The sequence below is a fragment of the Archocentrus centrarchus genome, unplaced genomic scaffold (genome assembly GCF_007364275.1).
Source record: "Archocentrus centrarchus isolate MPI-CPG fArcCen1 unplaced genomic scaffold, fArcCen1 scaffold_26_ctg1, whole genome shotgun sequence".
Taxonomy (NCBI): Eukaryota; Metazoa; Chordata; class Actinopteri; order Cichliformes; family Cichlidae; genus Archocentrus; species Archocentrus centrarchus.
In genome coordinates this window covers 6,094,433-6,118,405 of record NW_022060256.1, presented here as the reverse complement: position 1 = coordinate 6,118,405, position 23,973 = coordinate 6,094,433, and the positions used below count along the sequence as shown (strand labels likewise).

Sequence of the window (23,973 nt, the reverse complement as noted above, 5' to 3'; positions counted from 1 at the left end):
CGAAATTGAAGAGTGTCGCTGTAGATGCTACAAAATGTGTAAAGATCACAGACATGTTCGCTACTGTAGCCCCCACGTCCTCTGTAACATCAATGCTCCAACAACAGGCTGTAGGCAGAGCCGGTGTTACACCAAATTCTGCGACCCATCATATTCTGCGACCACAGGGGGCGATAGCGTACATCCCTCTACATGTACGTGCTGAATACGAGCGAGAAGGACACTATTTACGTAAACTGTGTAAGCACCAAAACAGGAGATTGTAAACCTTACGGAATATTATTTCGTTCGCATTGACGAAGGAAATGCGTTTTTTTATTTGACATTGAACACAGCTGGACGGACCGTTGCATTGAATGCTTTTATTCTATCGTTTGAAATACATAAACCCACTACTACCCATCCTTCAATAAATTGGTAAACGATAAATAAATGTTTCCAAGCACTTTTTTGGGAAGGGGTTCAAATGATTTATAAGATTTTCTGCCACCCAGCTCAGCTCTCATTCAGCACGTACATGCAGAGGGATGTACGCTATCGCCCCCTGTGGTCGCAGAATATGATGGGTCGCAGAATTTGGTGTAACACCGGCCCGAGGCATAGGCGACATATGCGGCTGACCACCAGGGGGCCCCCAAGCTCACTCACATTTGTCATGAAATTTTTTTGGTTTGTTTTAATTTTTTACAAATGCCAATTTCCTAAAAGAAAGAAGAGACTATTCTAACTGTCCAGATTTTTACACTTGTAACAACACTAATTTAATGAGTAGGCTACACTATGGCTACACTCTTTCTGTCTCAGGCTGATGCTGAAAAGCTAATTCATGCATTTATTACTTCTAAGTTGGACTATTGTAATTCATTATTATGGGGCTGTCCTAAAAGCTCTCTGAAAAACCTTCAGCTGATCCAAAATGCTGCAGCTAGAGTACTGACAGGGACTAGAAAGAGAGAGCAGATTTCTCCCATATTGGCTTCTCTTCATTGGCTCATAGTCCCGTATCACCCCAACAGAGCACTTCACTCTCAGACTGCTGGCTTACTTGTGGTTCCTAGTTTACTTAAGAGTAGAATGGGAGGCAGAGCCTTCAGCTTTCAGGCCCCTCTTCTGTGGAACCAGCTCCCAGCTTGGATTCAGGAGACAGACACCCTGTTAAAAAGCTCACCTGACTAATGCCAAAGTCAGCACCAGGTCACGGCAAGACCAAGAAGCAGTGAAGCTTCTCGAGACCAAGACAGAGAGAGTAAACATCAAGGGAGTTAAGCACTATGCAACACCACTCCTGCGCACTCCCAACATGCCCACACTGTCTGCCCCTAAGGAAGCCGTGCTCCCTCTGCTTCGCAGCACCGAGCGGCATCTGGCCAAGTCGCCCGAGCAGGTCCTCGTGTACACTGCAGAAATTCAGAGACTGCAAAGGGAAGGTTACTGTTAAACTTGAACCCAGAGCAGAGGACACCCTCACTAGCTGGTATATCCCACACCACATGGTGCAGCATAATGGCAAGAATCGAGTTGTGTTTAACTGCTCCTTTCAGTTCTAGGGACAAAGTCTCAATGACCACCTTCTCCCTGGGCCTACTTTGGGGCCATCCCTCCTGGCAGTGCTTCTAAGATTCAGACAGCATCCCTTTGCGATCAGCAGTGACATCCGGGGGATGTTTCACCAGGTTCACCAAGACCAACCACTGCTCCGATTCCTTTGGCGGGACTGCAAACGTGAAGATCCCCCTGCTGTCTATGAGTGGAGAGTGCTTCCCTTTGGCACCACACACAGCCTATGCTGCGCCATCGTTGCACTACAGAAGCATGTGCTAGACCACAGCCAGCCAGGGGAGGATGTCCGTGAGACTGTGATGCATTCTATGTCATTCTATGTCGATAACTGTCTTCAGAGTTTGGCATCAGAGGGAGAAGCCAAAGTACTCGTGGATAAACAGAACCTCCTGGCCGAAGGTGGTTTTGAGTTAAGGCAATGGGCTAGTAACCAGCCTTCCATCATTAGGAACCTCCCCTCAGAGCTTCAATCGGACAGCGCAGAACTCTGGATAACACATGGCCAGCCCAATGTGCAAGAATCCACACTTGGACTCCACTGGCACTGCTCATCAGACAGGCTTCGTTATAAGCTCCACCCCGTGGATCACCCCCAGGTGACTCTGCGCACAATTTACAAGGTCCTGGCCAGCCAGTATGACCCACTTGGCTATATTGTACCATACACCACACGAGCTAAAATCATAGTTCAGCAGATGTGGGCGGCACGGAGAGATTGGGATGACCCCAAACTTCCCGAGGATCCCCTCCAGGCTTGGAAGGAGTGGGAGCAAGAACTGCCTGAGCTGCAAACCATCTCTTTAGCTCGTTGCTACACCAGCTCTGCTATGGACGTAGGCACCTGTCATCGTGATGTCCATGTATTCTGTGATGCTTCTGAGCGAGCTTACGGATCGGTGGCTTATCTCAGAAGTGAAGATGCATGTGGGAGAGTGGAAGTCGCCTTCCTGACTGCACGTTCCAGAGTAGCACCCCGGAAGCAACAGACCATACCTCGCTTGGAACTATGTGCAGCAGTGACAGGAGCACAGTTAGCACAGGTGCTTACTACTGAACTGACAGTCCCTCTCTGCCATGTCACTCTATGGACTGACTCGACTACGGTACTAGCATGGTTACAGTCAGACACGTGCCGATTCGGAGTCTTTGTGGGAACTCATGTGGCTGAGATCCTTGATTTGACCAACTTGACAGCCTGGAGATATGTGGATTCTGCCAGCAACCCAGCAGATGATATTACAAGGGGAAGGAATCTGGCTGAATTAGGGGAACAAAGTCGCTGGTGCCAAGGTCCCCCATTTCTCCGGGAGTCTCCAGATCAGTGGCCCAAGAAACCCCATCTTACATCTTTTAATGACGAGGAGCTACGGAACTGTCTGCACGTCATCACACCATGCAAACCGCCTTTACCTGACCCAGAGCAGTTCCACACATTCAAGGAACTCTTTGAAGCTACAGTGCAAGTTCTGCGTGAGCCAGCAGATGCCGCTCTCACAGCAGAAGATTATCAAAAGGCAGAAGATATGCTGCTATGACAAGTGCAGCAAGATTGTTTTCCCTCTGACCTGGCCTCCTTAGAAATGGGCAAGCCACTCCGGAAATCAAGCCATCTGATTACTCTGGCTCCAGCTCTAGAGGCAACAACAGGACTCATTCATGTAGGAGGTTGACTCCGTTACAGTCCTTATCTTGACCAAACCACTATCCACCCAGTTGTGCTCGATCCTAAACACAGGATCACTCAGTTAATTATTAAGGAAGTAGACGAAACTTTATGCCATCCCGGAGCAGAACGAGTGTTTGCTGAAGCTCGCAGGAGGTTCTGGATATTGCGGGGGAGAGAAGCAGTTAAGCGATATCAACGAGGGTGTCTTGAGTGCAGGAAGTGGAGAGGCAAACCAGAGATACCAAAGATGGCAGACTTGCCTCTTGCAAGACTCCGGCTTCATCAGCCTCCGTTCTACTCCACGGGTGTGGACTGTTTTGGACCATATATTATCAAAGTTGGCCGACAAAATGAGAAGCAATGGGGCATCATATTTAAATGCCTCACTACGAGAGCGGTCCACCTGGACCTCCTCTCTGCCATGGACACAGATTCTTTTCTTATGGCATTCCGTCGATTCATTACATGCAGAGGGAAACCATTCGAACTGCTTTCTGATCAAGGCCCCAACTTCAGAGGAGGGCAAAGAGAGCTGAAGGAAGCTTTCAATGCCCTGCAACCTGAACTACAGGCTCGGCTTGCTGCCCAGCAGGTGAGATTCACTTTCAACCCACCAACTTCGCCCCATTTTGGCGGGTGCTGGGAGAGAGAGATTCGCTCTTTGAAGCAGGCCCTACAGACCACATTAGGGGCGCAGACTGTAACAGAGGAGGTTCTGCAGACTGTTCTTACAGAAGTCGAAGGGATTCTGAATTCCAAGCCCCTGGGTTATGTATCGTCAGATGTGGCTGATGTGGATCCAGTCACGCCAAACTCTTTGTTGATGGGGCAGCCAGATGCAACTATCCTAAATCTGAGTTACTGAGTAAACGGAGATGGCAAGCAGAGACTCCTGCCATTCTCGTGGGCAAGGCAGTTATGTTCATTGATCTCCAACTTCCCCGCGCACTGTGGCCGGTGGGACTGATCACAGAAACGTTTCCTGGATCAGATGGAAGGATCAGAACCGCCAAGGTGGAAGTGAATGGGCGCACATATACTTGGCCTCTGACGTGACTCATCCCTCTTCCAGCTTTACCGGAGTAGTGAAGGATTCTTGACTGATGAGCAGATTTCCACCAGAAATCTGGGGGCGGCTGTTAAAAAGCCCACCTGCAGACCATGCATTAGCGGCATGGAGGGGGCATGATTCGCCAGGTGACCAATAGGAATGCATCGATCAGTTAATCACAGATCGCAGCCACTCTGCCGTAGCAGCGGAGAGCGTAGTCAGATGGATGGAGCAGCCGCACACAAGTTATCGGACTTTGGACAAAATCGGACTAAAGCTGGCCTGAGTAAGTTCACCTTGTGAGCATTGTGCTTGTTGTTTTGTTCCACGTAGATTTAGCCATGTTTGATAAAAGTTATTACTGTTAGTGTATAAGCGGCTCCGTTGTTGTTATATAAGTGAGTGTGCTAGCCTCGTGCTTCACCAGTTATGTTGTAGTTATGTTGAGCTAATATGTGTCGAACAAAGTTAGCGTGTAATGTTTATACCTGTTGCTGCTGACAGCTGCTCGGTGTTAAACCGTATGTCAGCACGGCACTGGAGTGAATTATTCTGTCCAGTAGATGGCACTGTTGGCCCTAGAATGAGAGATTTTCGCCTGTTGATGCTTCTGTGCGGTTTCACCTTACTTGTCCTTACTGTTGTAGGATAATTTGTTTCGAATGACTGTGATGCAGTCTAAATAGATATTTATTAGTTGAAGTGATATTTTAATGTTACCATTTTATACCTGTTTCAGAAACCACACTTCTACTGGTCAGCCTGAGTATGTGCATATTGTGTGGCAATGGAAAATAAAGTTTGCACCTGATGTGACATCGTCTCATGTCTCTGACCGGACTATATTACAAGGGGACCGCATTGTTACCACGAGCAAGAGATAGTGGGTTAGTGTGTCCACTATAACACACCCTCTCTATTTTTAAGATTAGGATGACTGTTGGGTTTTCTCTGTAATTATTGTGGGGTCTTTACCTTACAGTATAAAGTGCCTTGAGGTGCCTGTTTGTTGTGAGCTGGTGCTGTATAAATAAAATTGAATTGAAAAGGCTGAAACAGTAACGCATCCTAAAAAAATTAATAATCAACTTTAACCCTGCAGCATTAATAACGGTTAAGTTCAGGGGACAATGAAATGGTATGAAGGGGCCCCAAATCAAATCTTGCTTAGGGCCCCTTCAAGGCTTGGGTCGGCTCTGCTGTAGGTGAAGACAGCAGCAGGGATACAGAGAGGAGCAGCCAGAGATGCAGGCTTTGGAAACCGAGTTACAGAGTGAATGGGAAAGTCTAGTACATAAGCAGGTAGTAATGTTAGGATAATACAGGGACTTTGAGGTGATGGAGGTAACATTAGCTCTGTTACATGAGAATGATGAGCAATGGCGATTGATTAGTATCAATATTTATTGGTATTTGCGTACTTTCTAAAATCTGGCAGCCATGGTACCTTAATCTGATAAAATAGCAAATGGTCAAGGCCGAGAAGTGTTGGATGAGCAGCAAGTGTCCATTTTAGGCTACATCATAGCATTTTAGATAATTAGGTTAAAGGTGTGTTGAAAGGCTGCACAGTAGTTTTAATTTGTAGCCTCTATACCTGTTAAACATGTTTTAAAAAGCACTAAATGCAAAATAAAAGATTTTTTTTAAAAAAAGCTAAGTAAGTAAAAGCTTTGCAATTTAAGCATTACTAAACTAAGTGTAAAAAAGTATAAAAGTATTATTAGCAAAAGGTATGCCCACACTGATTAAGAGTAAGACAGTGCCAAATGCTTTTAAGACATAGTTGTGGGCCGGTCTAAGCCAAAAATGCCAGGGCCAATTTTTTGCCCCAGTCCAGCCCTGGCTGCGGCACATTCATGGAGCCTGGTCACTGCTCTGCATGTGGCTTATTTAACGAGTCACAAAACACAACAGCAGCAGCACCGATCACAAGTTTTACACCTTCATTGCCGCCATCTTGGATTGTTAACTCAGGGTTAGTGGGGCTGCTCTGACTTTTCCAGTGGGAAATCTGAGTTGAGTGGGCGTTCCAGATGAAAATTCTGACTGGAAACCTGGAAATTGAGACTTCTGACTTAAAAAAAAAAAAAAAGACTTCTGGACTGCATCAAAACTCTTACAGCAAGCTTGTTGTGTTTGCATAGGAAGGCTGAGATTAAAGTCTCGCTTTCTGCAACACAATTTGGTGAAACAAAAAAAATCCCATTAATGGTATTGTTTGGTGTTTTTGTTATCCGGCAATTTGTGATAATAGGAAGACTCCTGTTGCCAAACTCAGAATAAAGAAATGAACCAGAATATTCCATTTGAGGTCCATGATGTGGTAGCCGATAAATATGGCAGGTTTGTTATAGTGAGTGGGAAACTGTTCACCACCTTAGTTGCCCTGGTGAACATTTATGCTCCTAATACAGATGATGAGAATTTTTTCAAACAACTATTTTCTTCTCTACCTGATCTTAATAAATATTCTCTGGTACTAGGGGGTGATTTTAACTGTTGTTTAGACCCAGCCTTGGACTGCTCATCTGTTAAAAATGTCTCACGCAAGTCTGCATCGGTCATTCAGACCTTTCTTTTTGAATATGGACTATGCGATGTGTGGCGTACTTTAAACCCTGATAAGAGGGAGTATTCATTTTTCTCACACGTACACAAATCTTACACAAGAATTGACTACTTTATCATTCTTTTTCTCACCTTCCCCTAAGAGCAGGACAGTGGCGTTTCAACTCAACTCTATTGTCAGATGATAACTTCTTAAAATTTATTCAGGATGAGATGAGTTTCTTTTTTGCTACTAACTCTTCCCAAGAGACTTCCAGCCTTATAGTATGGGATGCCTTTAAGGCCTACATCAGAGGCCAGATTATTTCTTACTCAGCAAAACTTAAAAAACAATCCATCTGTGAACAGAATAACCTAATGCAGCAAATCAAAGAGGTTGACGTAAAATATGCTCAAACCCACTGCCCAGAACTTTTTAAAAAACGCGTCGAACTTAAAACAAGGCTTGACTTATTGACAACACACACAGCCGAACATTTGCTTTTGCATGACAAATCTAAATTCTATGTACATGGTGACAAAACCGATAAACTGTTAGCAACCCTACTTAAGAGTTCTAGGGCAAGGCAAACTATTCCTAAAATTCGAAAACAGGATGGTAATATAGTCACAGATCACGGAAAAATTAATGATGCATTCAGGGACTTCTATTCGAAGCTTTACAGCTCACAATCACAAACTACCTCTACCATGATTGATGATTTCTTAACTAAACTTCGCATTCCTGCAATTTCATCAGAACTTAAAAATAGATTAGATGAACCCATCTCTCAGTCAGAAATCTCTTTAGCAATAGCCTCAATGCAATCTGGCAAATGCCCAGGTCCGGATGGTTTTCCCTTAGAATTCTATAGACAATTTTCAACCTTACTTTCTGCTCAGCTTAGTTCCATCCTCACAGATTGCTTTAAACTAGGATCCCTCCCTCAGCCTTTTTACGAAGCCTGTATCACACTGATTATAAAAAAGGGGAAAGATCCAATGGAATGTGCCTGATACAGACCTATCTCTCTCCTGAATACTGATGTTAAAAAAAAGATTTTGGCCCGTAGGCTTGAACCCGCTTTACCATCAATTATCTCAAAAGACCAAACAGGTTTCATTAAAGGTCACCATTCATATTTTAATATACGAAGGCTGCTCAACATTGTTTATTCCAGCCCCACAGACTCGGCTGAGTGTGTTGTCTCTTTTGATGCTGAAAAAGCCTTTGATCGGGTTGAGTTTGACTATCTTTTTGCAGTTCTTAAGATTTGGTTTTGGGGAAAAATTCATTTTATGGATTAAACTACTGTACCATCAGCCATCCGCTACAGTTCGCACTAACTTCCAAACCTCAAAGCCATTTAAACTACAAAGAGGCACCTGTCAGGGCTGTCCTCTCAGCCCCCTGCTTTTTAATCTGGTTATAGAACCCCTCGCCATTGCCCTACGTACCAGCAAGGAGATATCTGGCATTTGGAGAAATGGTATAGAACACAAGGTGTCGCTTTATGCAGATGATCTTTTACTTTTTATCTCCAAGCCATCAACTTCACTGCCTTTTGCCCTTAATATATTTAGCCAATTTGGCCACCTCTCGGGATATAAGCTGAACTTTACCAAAAGTGAACTTTTCCCCTTAAGTAATAAAGTAAATATGCCAGATTTTACCAATTTGCCTTTTAGAATTGAAAAACAAAAATTTACATATCTGGGTATCACGGTGACAAAAAAGTACAAAAACCTGTTTAAAGAGAATGTGACTCCTTTGCTGAACCAAGTGAAAAGATCCCTCACAAAATGGATGCCGCTTTCCATGACCTTGGTAGGACTTATCAATTCAATTAAAATGACTATATTACCCAAATTTCTATACCTTTTCCAGGCAATACCTATTTTCATTCCTAATAGGTTTTTCACTGAATTGGACTCTATTTTCTCATCCTACATCCAAACACCCAAGGCTTAATAAGATACACCTTCAAAACCTAAAGAGGAGGGGGGATTTGCCCTCCCAACTTCCGGTTTTATTATTGGGCTGCCAACCTTAGGAGTTTAGTGTTCTGGTATTTCTACCATAATCTGAGTGACCGCCCTGACTGGGTGACTATGGAACTACAGAGTGACAAAGATACTCTGTTCCCCACTTTCACTCTCCTCTCCTAATTCCATTTTAAATCCTGTAGTGAATATTCACTGAGAATATGGGGCCAGTTTAGGAATATTTTAAACTCCATGATTTTTCCTCTTTAAGCCCCATTGTGCCTAACCATTTCTTTAAACCATCTGTTCAGGACGGGGTATTTTTAGAATGGAACAGGAGGGGACTCACTCATTTCAAGGACCTTTTAATAAGGAAGAAAATAGCATCATTTGAACAACTCAGCAATAAATATGGTCTACCACAATCCCACTTTTTTAGATATTTACAAGCCAGAAGTTTTATTCAATCTTTTCTTTCAGGCTCAGTTTCTTTACCAGAGTTTACGTTGTTAGAAACCATCTTATCATTGAACCTGACTTGTAAAGGCCTGATTTCGTCATTGTACAATAAAATGCTAAAAATGACAGACACCTCCTCATCCAAACTTAAAACTTTATGGGAAGAAGACTTGAACATGACCATTCTAGATGAGACATGGGCCTCCATACCTAAACATCTTCTTTGTGTGTGCGTCACTGTCTTATTCAATTTAAAGTGGTACACAGAGCCCACTTTTCTAAAAGCAAACTATCTCGTATCAGGAAATCACCCCATACTGTGACAAATGCAAAACTGCTGAGGCCACATTGGTTCATATGTACTGGACTTGTCCCAATCTGCATCAGTTCTGGACAGATGTTTTTCACACCCTGTCCAGGTTCCTCAGAATTTCAATAACACCTAGCCCTCTCCTGGCTCTTTTTGGTTTTAATGACGAGGAGTTGCCCTTACCAGCCTCTAAAAGACAGGCGCTGTCATTTTGTTCTTTGCTAGCCAGACGTACAATCCTAATCAGATGGAATGGCGCTGCCCCTCCAACACATAAGCAGTGTTTATATGACCTCATGTCATGTTTAAAACTGGAAAAAATAAGATGCTCTCTTCAGCACTCTATTGGGAAATTCAAAAACATATGGGGACCCTTTCTTGACGCTTTTCAAATTGTATAGTGATTTTTCAGATGAATTCATTTTTTGAATACAAGCCCCGCTTATGTTAGAGGTAAGGTTGAAATGTGTAAACCTATGGCAGTGACCTGGGTGGGATTCAATGGGGTTACTTTGTAGGGATTATTTTTCCGAATTTATTTATTTGTTTGTTTACTATTTTGTTTTTTGTTTTTATTTCTTTCTTTTATGGGGTATGATTGAAGGGTAGTATTATTTTACATTTGCTTCTTTCGTACCTAGTGTTTTTTTCTGTGTGTATAAAGGAAAACAAACTTTTATAAAAAGACAGTGTTTAAAAAAAAAGGAATAAAGACATGGAGGTGCTCAGAGGTGTGTTACTGACAGCATATTTAATTTTTACACATCCGTGCACAGTGACATGCACAGTTAATGATGACGTCATCAGCAAACACATTTACTTACTGGTTACTGGCCCATAAAGCCTCTTTCTGGATCTCACTGTGAAGCTGAACTTAAAGCCTGAAAGCGTTAATGCGCGGCTGCTCTAACAGTATTTTTCATGCTTCTTTCGTCTCTAAGAGCAGATCTCCAGCCAGGCGTTTATTTCACTTTCACTTGGCATTTACTTTTGGTTTTTGTAGCTTCTTGATTTGATTTAGGAACCAAAACTGCTCGATCAGGCTCAGGAAGGGATGGTGGATTGTTCTAAAAGTGATCTGGACTCCATGGTTTCAGAGTCTCAGCTGATGGCAGTTCATTCACATTTACAGAGTAAAACATGTGAGCGTGATGTTTCTAATCAGCTGTGGTACCATGAAGACTGCAGAGTATAATTCATACAGTAATGATATGAGACACCCCGTCACCGAGTTACTGAGTAACAGTAGACAAAGACGTCTTTGTCTGCAGAGCTCTCGTCCGGTTTGGCTTCGTGGAGAAGTGGTCACTGAGTTTGGCTTCTACAAATTTGCTCTGCTGTGCACAAAAACATTTCTCAATATTCAAAGTGATCTTGTGACAAACGGGAACTGAAATTATCTCTGAGAGCATTTTTGGAGGGGAATATTCTTTTAAGTTTGTGGTCTATTCTAAAAACAGTTGTTCCTCCTGTCATCACTCAATCTTTCATCTGTGGAAAAAAACCCAGATTAAATATTCATGAAACTAACAGTGTGAGGACACTTCACACGCTCAATTAATGATGATTCGTCGATCCTCACATCCTGTTCAGGGTCACTGGAGCCAATCCCAGTTGACATAGGCAGGATACACCCTGTACAGGTCACCAGCCTGTCACAGGGCCAACACAGAGAGAGAGACAACCATTCACACCTGTGGGCACCAATTAACCTAACTCAGTAACTGTATGTCTTTGGACTGTGGGAAGAAACCAGAGTACTTGGAGAAAACCCACACAAACACAGGGAGAACATTCAAACTCCACACAGAAAGACTCGGGCCACAGTGGAATTGAACCAAGGACCTTCTTGTTTTGAGGCAGTAGTGCTAACCACCATGTCACCCAATAATGACTCAGGAAAAAATAATTCATCACTCTTTACATTACCTTTGTGCTGCTGTGTAACACTGTCACATATCAACCCTCACTGCTCCTAAACCGTCTGCTCACATTAGACCTCCAACAGTTTTTATTTGTTGCTTTTTAAACCAGTCTGAGGCCTCAATACTTTTTCATATTGACCCTGAATACTTTATTCAGGGTTAATATAAAGGCCCAGGCCCAGGTGGAATTGCACTCTCTGTCTGTGTGGAGTTTGTATGTTCTCCCCGTGTCTGCATGCAGTTACTGGGGTTAGGTTAATTGGCCACTCTAAATTGCCCATAGGTGTGAGTGTGGCTGTTGTCTGTCTCTCTGCGTTGGTAAATGGTAAATGGACTAGTTCTTATATAGCGCTTTTCTACTCAGATATGAGCACTCAAAGCGCTTACACAACACGTTCACATTTACCCCATGCACACGCATTCATACAAGCACTTCCATGATTAATTAAGCTAAGTGCTTTAATCATCTAACATTCACTCACATTCATACTCCGACAGAACGGTCGGAGAGCAACTTGGGGTTAAGTATCTTGCCCAAGGATACATTGGCATGCAGCCAGCAGTAGCCAGGAATTGAACCACTGACCTTCCGATCAGTAGGTGACCTGCTCTACCTACTGAGCTACAGCCACCCCTGCACAGGTGTACCCTGCCTCTCGCCCTATATCAGCTGGGATAGGCTCCAGCCCCCCCGCGACCCTGAACAGGATAAGCAGAAGTGAATGGATGGACCTTAGATGACAGTCCCACACAAATACAATCTTTGTTTCAGCTCAGGCAGCTCCCTTTGAACAAAAACCAGATGAGCATGAACAGCGGCTCTTTCTGAAGCTTTCATTGGGTTTCATACACAGTCCCCATTTACAGATGGACCAGCATCATTTTATGTGGATTGTTTTTAATGCTTGAATGAAACTCCTTTGCACTCAGTGACTACTTAAATTCTGAAATCCACAGATATCACCAAATGCTACGTTTGTCACCCCAGAGATGCTCTCCTGCTCCACACGCTCCCGTCATTCCCTCTGGTTTCATCTGACGTCTGCAGTTTCTTTCAGATGTTTTTCAAATCAGCTTTATCTGACCTTCCTGTCTGATCTGCGTCTGCATTAGATTAAACTGAATCTGGCTGATTTTTCTCATTTCTTTTGCTGGTGTATGCTGCATTTATTTATTATTTATTTATTCATAACCAAAGTCGATTCTTTAATTCTTTAAACGTGAGTCATGATTTGCACAAATACAGAATAAACTCCTGCTTACACGCTAATAGAGCTTTCCCCCTTTCCATAATTGTTGTTTCATAATAAAACAAATCAATAAAATCAATCTTTTTAGTTCCATAATTTTGTAAATGGAAATGAAAATGCAAAGTAAAAGTACAAAAATAATCATAAACATCCCACATTTATATAAAAGTTGCTCACCCCTGACCGAGCTGAAGCTCCGCCCAAAAAGTGCTTCATAGCTGTCCCCACAGAGGCTCTGTGGTAGAAGCAGGTACAGGTGAAGCAGGTACAGGTGAAGCACTCTGCGCAGATGTTGCTGTTTCTGTTCTGGATGCAGGCTCCACTTCACCATCTCAAACTGAAGTCAGCTGATTGTAGCACATGTTTGATGATGTTGTTTTAATTACACTTATTTATTTAACTTAGAAACATATTTGAATTGACTGAAATCAGACTGAGATTATGTGTTCTTAAAAAAATTTAAATAAAAACTGAATTTACAGGAAATGTCTTTAGTTTCATAACAATCATACCAAAAAGATATCATTACAGTTAGAACTGAGTTTAAAACATTGAAAATAAACACTAATAAATGAAGGGGTAAAAACAGGGGATGATGGGTGATAAACGAGACAAATAAAGACGATGAGCAGACGGAGACGTCTCATCATCTTCTGTTCCAGATGTTTCTGTGGCTCCAGTGTTTCTGCTGTAATGTCAGAATTTCTTCAAATGTGCACGACTAACATTGAAACTCATAAAAACCGAAACGAATAATTTTTCAGCGATAAAACCTGAAGTGAAACCAGTGAACTCAGTGTGGGAACCACCTGAACTCAGACAGCTCTGATGCCAAAACAAATGGCAATAACAACTAGAATAATACTGTTTGGTACTTTGCCCTGAAAAATAAAAAAAAAAAGCTTTTTCCATTTAAATGTAAATTTTCATTTAATAATTGATATTCTTTGATAAATGATCCTATCAGACTTCACCTGCTGGCTTCAGTTCCCTTCCCTCAAAGCGTCATTGGTCCACTCATTGGCTTCCACTCACATTCATACATTTAAAATGATAATGACTTCACCACAGGTTTAACTTCCTCTGCTTCCCAACATATATTTTGATAGAATCAATACAAATATTTTCATCAATCTTCTGAATGCGTTTCTGCTCCTGTTGCCTTTATCTTTCTTACAAGCAACACTAAATGATGGTCATTGCAGTCATTGCTGGACCACAGCTCCTGAGTGCATTCACACCTTTAGATCCAGCTTTCTTCAGCACACTCATGCTAATTTTGCCAGCATTTGTACTTACAGATAGGCCCATATGATTTTGGACAATGACACATTTTTGATTTTGACCTGGTGCACCATGTCAGGAGACTTTAAATCAAACAATCAAGATGTGAGCTTTTATTCGAGGGGTTTAACTAAAGTTTAGCATTAATACTTTAGGAATTACAGTTATTTTTATACACAGTCCCAATTTTCAGAGGCTCAAAAGTAATTGGATGATTAAGTGACAATTTGAGGACCAGGTGAGGATTGCTCCCTTATTATGAAGCTGAAAAAGATCTGGAGCTGATTCAAAGTGTTGAACTGTTCACTGGAAATATCAACATGAAAGATGTCAATGTGGGTGAGGGGGACCATCATTGGGCTGGAAAACCCAAATAACCCAATCAGTGAGTGTCCAAGTCAACAATATGGTGCTTTGTTAAAAAAGAAGGACTGCACTGAGCAGCTCTACAACACCAAAAGACCAGGAAGACCTCAGAAAGTAGCTGACAGAATGATTTCCATGGTTAAAAGAAAACATCGAAACAAGTCAGGAACACTGGAGGAAGCAGGAGGATCACTGTGAAGGTCTGCAAATAAGAGATGCATTCTTGGATGGAAACACAGAGTCTTTACAACAAGGTGCAAACCTCTGGTTACACTCAGGAACAGGAAGTCAGATTAGATTTTACCGGGAAACATATAAAGAGTCTGCACAGGTCTGAGACTTTTTCCACCCACACATTAAAAAAGTACTTATATTTAAATTTATGTTTGTTTCTTCGAGCAATTTTGAACCTCTGAAAACTGTATAAAATTGCCTGTGATCCCTGAACATTTAATGAAAAACTTTAGTTAAACCCACTTTAATTAAAGCTGGAACTCTGCACTCCCTGACTCTTAGATTTAAAATCCACTGAGGTGGCAAAACCACAAAAATTGTGCCAATGTCCAAACATTTATGGACCCAACTGTAAATTACACGTAATATATAAATAGCTTCCAACATTTTAGTTAATAAACAATTGTGGATATTCCAGCCTCAATTTAAATCTCATATCTGGACATGTTATCACATTAATTTGTTTAAAGCCTCCAAACAAGCACTTTAAAGATGTGAACTCATTTGTAGCAGATGTGTAGTCATGTCTCACTTTAACTGTGTAACCCTGAAATTTAAAGCACCACTGAAGTCATTCCTGTCTGTGCTTTATACATGACACCGTCACTACTTATGGCTGCATCATCAAAAATAGAATCGAATAGAACTGTTTGTATTGATTCAACCATAGTGGTGTCATCTGCAAACTTGATGACTAAGTTGGTGTTGTGGGTTGGTGTGCAGCTGTGGGTGTGAAGAGAGTAGAGAAGTGGGCTCAGTGCACAGCCCTGAGGGGCTCCTGAGCTGAGTGTAAGAGCGGGGTAGTGATGAGTCCCCAGTCTAACAGGCTGTAGTCCGTTTGTTAAGAAGTCCTTAAACCATCTGCATGTGCGCTCACTGATACCCAGCTTTAGCAGTTTGGTCCCCTGTCTGCTGGGATGATGAGCAGTGTTGAGGGTGGGCAGTGTTGACCTGTCGGTGCAGGGTAGCTGTAAGTGAAGATTTAATGTGTGTTAGGCACAGCCTTTCAGAGCACTTCATTACATTGGGGGTGAAATCCACAGGTTTGACATCATCAATGCTGCTAATTTCCATTTTTAGGGGACAAACTTGAGGCATTTAGGAAAATATCAGCTGCAGACATTCAAGATTTAAGATTCTTTATTGTCATTTCTGCAGTTGCAGGTACAACACAAACGAAATAGTGTATTGCCTGGAACGAAGCAGCACAAATGAAGTTAAAAACAATATAACTAAAATATAAATATACTAAGAAATAAAAACAGCAACAAGGCCAGCAGCCTTCATGCTGAGTAGTGAGTAGTGAGTGTTCACATGCATATGCTGTACTGTGCAATTAGGATTGTGCAAAACAAGAATAACTGCACAAAGAAGGTCCCTGGTCACAGTTTGTTTAGTGCTCTCTCAGCCTGTGGGAAGCAGCTGTTGAAAAGTCTGCAGGATCTATAGCTGATGCTCCTGAACCTTCTCCCAGATTGCAGGGAGAACAGGCTGTGAGACAGATGGTAAGGGTCTTTTAGCATGCCTGACACTCTGTCCAGCAGTGAGGGGAGGGGAACACCTATAATCCTTTTGGCCATCCTCACCAACCTATTCAGCTGATGTTCCTTGTAGTTCTTAGAGCTGCCAAACCAGGAGGTTAAGACTGTCGGCCATAATACTCTCAGTCGTGTCCCTGTAGAAGGTGGCACCATTTAGCTGCTCATCAGAATACTGCCCCGATTCATTTGAATGGATGAGTGTGTCCAAACTTTTGACTGGGACTGTATATATATGCCCACCTTCTCTTCGTTCTTCTGGAACTGAAAGGTGCTCAGAGAACCAAAAAATACAACTCATTTTTTTCCTCAAATCTTGTCCTAAAAAAATCTACAGTTTCATGTAGGAACTATGTTATTTTTTGCTGATCTACTACCAACTGTATCACTGCAGAAAGAAGATGAGGATCTGTTTCCTGTACATCTACCTGCCCCACTGTTCTTAGTCTCTCAATGGCAACAAGACAATGACTATATATTTTTGTCTTTTCTGAAGCTGCTTTTACTAAATTTTGATCTAATGGATTCATCAGGAACTGGTTCGATTGGCTGCAGAGAGACAAGAAGGCTCCGTCCCCTTGTCTCCTGTCCAACCGGAGTCCTCAACGTTTGATGACCAAGAAACGTCAACCTGCAGGAATCCAGCTGACGAGAAGGAGAACAAAGGGGTGGAGATAGAGAAGAGAAGGGAGGGGCAGATACTTTTAGCTCCTCCCAAACCTCCTATGCCCCTCCCAGATCCCATCATCCAGGTGATGCCCCAGGAGGAACAGAGGTGAGTTTGAACTGACATCAGCACGGCAGACAGATTCACTCACTTCAATTACACAAAAACAGATAAATGGGTTCAGCCCAATCTGGTGCAGTTTGGCTCAGTTTGACTCAGTCTGGGTCAGTTTGGCTCAGTCTGGCCCAGTTTGGATCAGCTTAGACAAGTTTGGATCAGTTTGGCTCAGTCTGGACCAGTTTGGATCAGCTTAGACAAGTTTGGATCAGTTTGGCTCAGTCTGGACCAGTGTGACTGAGTTTGACTCAGTCTGGCTCAGCTTCACTCAGACAGAAAACATGACAGAAAACAGAAATAGAGCTGTGGATGAAACAGGAAGTAGAGCAAACAGCACATCACCCCCCCCCCCCCCCCCAACACACACACACACACACACACACACACACACATATTGCACTTCCTGTCTCTGTTAACTGCACGATACTGCATGAAGAAGAAGAAGAAGAAGTGGGAGTGTTGAAGAGGCGACAGCAGGCAGTTTCAGGGTCTTTTAATAGAACAGAGAGGTTTAAGCTGTTTGTGGCGGCTGATCTTGGGTTGATAATGGAGGCGCTGCTGTGAACGGGTCACACTCTGAGTCACTGCGCCGCAGACTCTTAGACACTCACAGAGTATCTTCAGTGCCATGAACCGTGGAGCTCTGGCTAAACATTCATGATGATGGTCACAATGATGTCCTCAGTAAGGCGGAGCCAGAGATCCAGACATCATAAACAGGTGATCGTGTCTAAAGTGTGTATCTGAAATGGTTTGTTTCCTTGAAGAGGTGAGACAGGCTTTGATAAATGTTGTTAATGACATGGAACTGCAGCAAGTTCAGGCATGAATCAGTATCTGCACAGTTCCTCCAGCTGCTCACACACACACGTAAGACCCGAGGAGGAGGGAAGACGCTCACTGCTCTACGTTTTCTGTAACTGCTGCTTATCTACAGTTGCAACACAGTTAAAGAGAGCAGAGCGCAGTTATCTGATCGTTTTTCTGAGAACATGTGACAGATGTCAAAGAGTCATCTGCTTCATGTGCTCAGTGTGAACCTGCTGCTTGAACAGCATGCCAGTCAAGTTGCACGGTGCTGTGAGGTCCTGCTGTGAGGACCTGCTGAAGGACGTCAGACCCTCATGGAGTTCCACTGGAGGACATTTTGCGGAGCAGTGCTCCTTCTGTTCCTCCTCTCAAAAAGCAGCAGATCTCATTCCTGCTGCTGCTCTCCTCATTCAATGGCCCAGCTCCTGGTCTCTTCTCCACCCTCTTGAGTCTGTGCTGGGAGGCACAGCAAACCTTCTTGTGACATAATGAATGGAGGTGCCATCCTGGAGGAGCTTGACTTCCTGTGCAACAGGGTGCAGGAACTGTCTCAGGCTCCCAGCAGTGAGGAGGGATAAGGAGAGAGCAGCTGTCTCTGTTTTTGAGGTTCAATTCAATTCAGTTTATTTACACTCAACAGAACAGTTTTTCTACTTCATCTCATAACTAATCAACAATGCATAAGCACAATTATTTGTGTATATACTCAGTATAATTTCAGACTTCAATAGCAACCAGTGTTTCAGATCTTTATGCAACAGTTCTTGTGTTATTACAGAGTGAACACAGCGCAGTCAGCGATCAGAGTTCACAGCACTCAGTGCTGAGTGTGTCCACCATTGGCATCACGCATCTGTGGCACATAGACATCATCAGATTGTCAGTAGTGGCCTGTGGGATGTAGTGCACAGGCATGTTAAGGTCATTTTAACCTTTTGGGTTTGTGCGTTTATATTTCTGTTGAGTGTTTATAGCATGAATCACAATGACAGCACCAGGACCCTATTCCAGGAAGCAGGTTTAGCTACAACTCTGGGTTTGTTAACCCTAAAACGAGGAAACTCTGGTTTCCGATTCCAGAAGAGCTAACTCCAACTCTGAGTCAGTTACGGGGTAACAGACTCTGTGAGCCTAACCTGGCAGGTTTTATCCAACAACCTCTGAGTGTCTCTCTGACTCCGCCCCTCCTGCTGCACCTGAACCACCTGTCTGACACTCCCATTCATTTCCTTCTTCATAAAGTGGCTGTCAGAGCGTCAGAGGAGCGAGTTCATCTGCAGACGTTTGTGTTTCTACAAGCTCTGAAATCCCAGTTAGACGTTAGTTTGTTATTTTGTAACATGAAGCTTTTACAGTCGTTCACTCGTCATCAGCCTGTAAGGGCGGAGACAGCGATGATGTCACGGATTTATAATGAGGCAGCTGCAGCTGTCAGACTGTCAGTCAGTTCCTCTGAAACATTTACGGTAGTTACTGTAGCATCACTGTTACATCACACTGATCTGGATGAAGCTTTACACACAGAACACACTTTGGATGGAAAAATGTCCGGATCAGAAGATGATGTGAATGTTTGAGTGAAGATGAGGCTGAAATGATTTTAAAACTGAAAACTGAACTAAATGGATTTAAAGTGACTTAAATATTGTCAACATTTTGAAAGTTTTGATGTTTGAAATTCAGAGTATGAATCTCGACATATTTTCCACTGAAATCACCTAAATCGGTGATCATAGGCTCTATAACGGATCAGCAAACCATGTCCGAGTCCACCTGCACAGCAGGAGGATCCAAACGGCACAGGATCACTGATCCAGACTAGATAAGGCCCACATCCAGTTCAGGCTCCAGTCATTTCCCAGCTCATCCAGTCCGGATCTGTTCATAATGGATTCATTTTCCCAACATGATTTAAAATGTCTCATCCTCCCAAACTGCACTGAAATATTTAAAACCTATCAAGCTGAGACCTTCATTATAATCTGTTTGTCTTTATTGGTAAAACTTTACATTCCTTACAGACTTAGCTTACCCGCTCAGCTCCTGAGATCAGAGAAATGTACGAATAAAGAAATCAAACTGAGAGGTGTGCTCAGGGGGGTATGGCCATAAGCGCCTGTTGTCACTTTGCTCTGCACCTGTGCAGGTGAGATTGTATCTGCTTCCTAACTGGATACATTGATGTTGCTGATGTCCAGCTGAGTTACACTGTGATGATATCAGCTGTTATTAAAACCAATGTGTTTGTCACTGAGTATTACAGCTCAGGTTACTGGTTTCTACCTGTGGGAAAAGAGCAGAGGCTCATCTTTCACCCTCATGTGCTCATCCTTCCCAGGATGAGTGTGGTCCTGAATCAAATATCAACAAATTACTGACACAACTGGAGCTTTTGTGTTTATTTCTTTGGCAGAATTCAGAAATATGATGTAGCTAGTAGATCCCACAGAGTGCTGTTTGATGTGCAGTGATTCATACTAAACGCTGCAGCCTAAGTTTCCACCTGCTAAATGTCAGGAATTTACAGCGTACATCGTGGGCGGTGTCATGTTGTGCCACCTGATTATAATACACAGGAAACCACCGCCACCTGTGCTGCACATGCTCAGTTTCAGTCTCTGCCAACCTGAAGTACTTCAGCTTCACACCTGGCTGCGCTCATCAACAGGTGTACTCCACAGCAGTGACATCACTGGTGGGTGTGGTTTTAGCTAAGGTGTAACCTGTCTGTTTGTCTCAGTCCTCCAGCCCTGCCTCCAAAAAAGCGTCAGTCAACATTAAACCCCACCCCCTGCAGGGTTGCCATAGTAGCACCGATGAGAAGAGAGCCTGAAATAGAAACACAGACCGAACAGGTACGCTCACCTGATTCACATTTACGCTTTATAATTTTCTATATTTATGCCTGTTTCCATGGATACATTTGATATGTTGATTTGATCCATTTTGATCTGTTTTATGTTTTTTTTTTTTAACTCTTTGGAAACAGGCTCCAATCTAGGTTTAATCCAGAATCAAACCTGATTTAATCCAGATTAAATCTACCTGCAGTACAGATCAAAACAGATTCTTTGCCTGTGTGTGTGTGTGTGTGTGTGTGTGTGTGTGTAAACCACAGAAATAAAATAAATAAAATAGCTCCGTCTGATTGTTTCTACGATTTATTCATATTTTCTTCTTCCTGCGTGTTTCAGGACTGTGAGGACGACTATTTGAAGCGACACTCTGCAGGTTCTTTCACTCAGGACACACACACTGGTAACACACACACACACACACACACACACACACACACACACACACACACACACACACACACACACACTGTGGTGCTTGTTTCCCGTCAGCAGCAAGTGGGTGTCAGTGACATCACTTCCTGTGAGGTCGCAGAAATAGGAAACTGGGCTTGCTGCTGCTTCCTGTCTGCAATGATGCTGGCCTGAGGCTCACTGCTGCCTCCTGCTGGACTCACACCTGTCAGTGTGAAGACCAGAAACAGGAGTGTGTTTAACAAATTGATTTGCAGAGGACGCCTCTGTGGTTAAACAACATCAGAGCGTGGTGCCCAAAATCAGTTCAGACCTGAAAGTGGTTTTAAGCTCTCCTGCAGGGGGAGCCATTTCCTCCTCATTATACTTCATGACAAACAACAACAAAGTGATGCAAAACCAATGATGCGATGTGCGTGTTTCATGAAATAAGTCAGTACACCAGGGAGTGCAAAGGGTTACAGTTATGCAGAACATTCAATTTATGTTTGGCATATGTTTGCAGTGTGGCTCAACAGAGCAGTTACGAAGGTCTGTAGCAGTTTACAACAAGCTGCATTCACATCTCAGTGGGTTCAGTTTGTTTCAGATTTGTTATTTTATTTATTCTCCTGTTTAAATCTTCACCTCACATCTCCTGTTCAGATCAGAAGCTCTGAAGATGATAATATGACAGATGGAGATTTAAAGATTTAAGCGGAAAAAAAGAGATAGAAATGAACTTTAAGCTGTTTGCAGGTTTTCTTCCAACATAGCCACAGCACTTCATATCATCTGTCCACTCTCATTTGTGTCCATATGCACAAAATAAGATTTTCCACCTTCAAAAGGCAGAAAAAGGCCACATTTGGAAAGTGAAGCATTAAGCTACAGCCACACCACAGGCACGAGTGGTTGGAGACTGCAGCATAACCAAAATGATAGTGACCGCGTGCCTTTAAAATAGCTGCTTTGGGGACCGGGTCTGCAACTGCTCGCAGTCAGCTGCCATCTTTAAAGTGGTGATGAGGCGGAGTCAGGCTGAGTCAGCAGTTACATGCAATCTATTTGTGGTAATATGGTGATTAACTGTGATAAATCAGCAAAAATCGCACATCGTCAACTGATACAGAAATTCATATTAACTGCATGCAGTCAGAGTTCAGAGACGTAACTGCAAGATCACACCGGCGCTCAGCTCACGGCTTTTAAATGTACAGTTACAAAAAATATTCACTAATATTTACACAAATATAATGAGAGCTGCAAACTTGTGATTCAAATTTTACTCATATTTATTTTTGCTACTTTGTACCACAGCGCTGTGATTACAGCCGCTCAACTCACTGAACATAACTGTCCTAAAACTGACTCTCATTTATTATAGCGTGCTGGCAGTCTGCCTTTGTTTATATATATTTAAGCACCATGAGGCGACTATTGTGATTTGGTGCTGAATAACCAAAATTGAATTGAATTAAACTGAAATCAGATGGAAATTATCTGCAAACCTTCTCCAATCTGTCTGAGAGGGACAGCAGTCAGTCTGAGTCGCGCTGCAATTGTTTGGAGACGGGTTGCCTCCCAGCAGGCGAGCTGAGTGAAAAAGGTCACCCAGTCACTGGGTGATAAAACAGATTTCCTATTAAATACATCACTCATTAATTCATCCTCACTGACACAAAAACCTGACATTTGGTGTCCATGAAGACGAACAGAAGGATGAACTTTTACACATTTTGTTATGAGACGTTTCTTCAGTTGTCCAACAGAAAAAAGGACGTCGTGTGACAGACACAGGGTTCCACTTGTGCTCCAGTAAAATAAGATTAACCATTGAAGCACATCACAGGCTCACCTGTGTTCACATATCTCTCTGAGTCTACACAGCACTTCTACTTCACTTCCAGTACATCACGCCATAGTTTTCTCTGGACGTCGTCTCATATTTACCAAGTTAATATATCCAATCAGGCTTTTAAGCACAGACATTTAACTCACCTGACTTGGAGATGGAGCCAAACAGTTTGTACTGATATGTCCAGGAGGAGTCTATTGTGGATTTCATGAAGACAGAAACTCATCATTTCATTTCTGAGTGATTTCTCTCTGCAGCATGAAGGTTTTTATTTGCTTACATGAATGTGTCTGAGCTGATCAAACTCTCAGTCATAAACTGATTTGATAATTGTTGCTTATAAAATAGTTTCAGTTTAAAGAGGTGGCTGTAGAGGTGGACTCTGTTAGACCTGGTCTACAGCGTTATGACTTTCTGTATCTTGCCTTCAGACGAAGATCCGGACTACGCTTTCCTCGACACAGACCAGTCCTCGTCAGACACACTCCCCCCTCTCCCTGGTTCCTCCTGTCCCCCTCCCGCCCTGCCAGAGAAGAGACGACGCAGCACCACAGGTGAGGACACACCTGAGTGAACTGTCTGTCTGCCTGTCTGTCTGTCAGTCTCTCACGCTGCCTGTCTGTCTGTGAACTTCAGGTAATACAAGCGCCCAGACCCAGCTCTGCTTCGAGTTTGACTCCACCTCTGAGGACCAGAGCGACGCCCAATGTGATGAACCTGTCTCCTCCCCCTTGTCCCCCAGCAAGACGCCCCCTCCCCTCCCTGAGAAAAAACGACACAGTGAGTGAAGACAGAGAGAACTCATTGATAATCAACACAGCTGGAAAATCAATTAAACCATTTCTCTCCTGTCTGTCTTCAGTCCATCAGTACCTTCAGTTCTGTTCGTCGTACAGTGATCAGTCTCCCGTCATGTTCTATCAGAGGTCTCAGGCCTTAAGTCAGAGATACAACAGCAGACATCGAGAGGTCGACGCCTCCTACCAGCTCTCACACACAAACCTGGACACACACCTGGACCCAGACTTCACCCCGTCACCTGAGCTGGTTCCTCTTCCAATTCTACCACTGAAGAAGAAGCAGCAGGTCAGTGA

General features: G+C 43.1%; 1 protein-coding gene across 1 annotated transcript in view; it reads left to right on the top strand.

Annotated features, from left to right (window-relative positions):
- LOC115775867 (rap guanine nucleotide exchange factor 1-like) overlaps positions 1-23,973 on the top strand; it is a 35,169-nt gene that overhangs the window by 2,586 nt on the left and 8,610 nt on the right. Inside the window, exons 5-10 of the mRNA XM_030723384.1 lie at positions 16,713-16,954; positions 20,514-20,628; positions 20,968-21,031; positions 23,311-23,433; positions 23,516-23,659; positions 23,742-23,965. Coding sequence (XP_030579244.1) covers positions 16,713-16,954; positions 20,514-20,628; positions 20,968-21,031; positions 23,311-23,433; positions 23,516-23,659; positions 23,742-23,965 — 912 coding nt within the window. The remainder of the gene's footprint in view (positions 1-16,712; positions 16,955-20,513; positions 20,629-20,967; positions 21,032-23,310; positions 23,434-23,515; positions 23,660-23,741; positions 23,966-23,973) is intronic.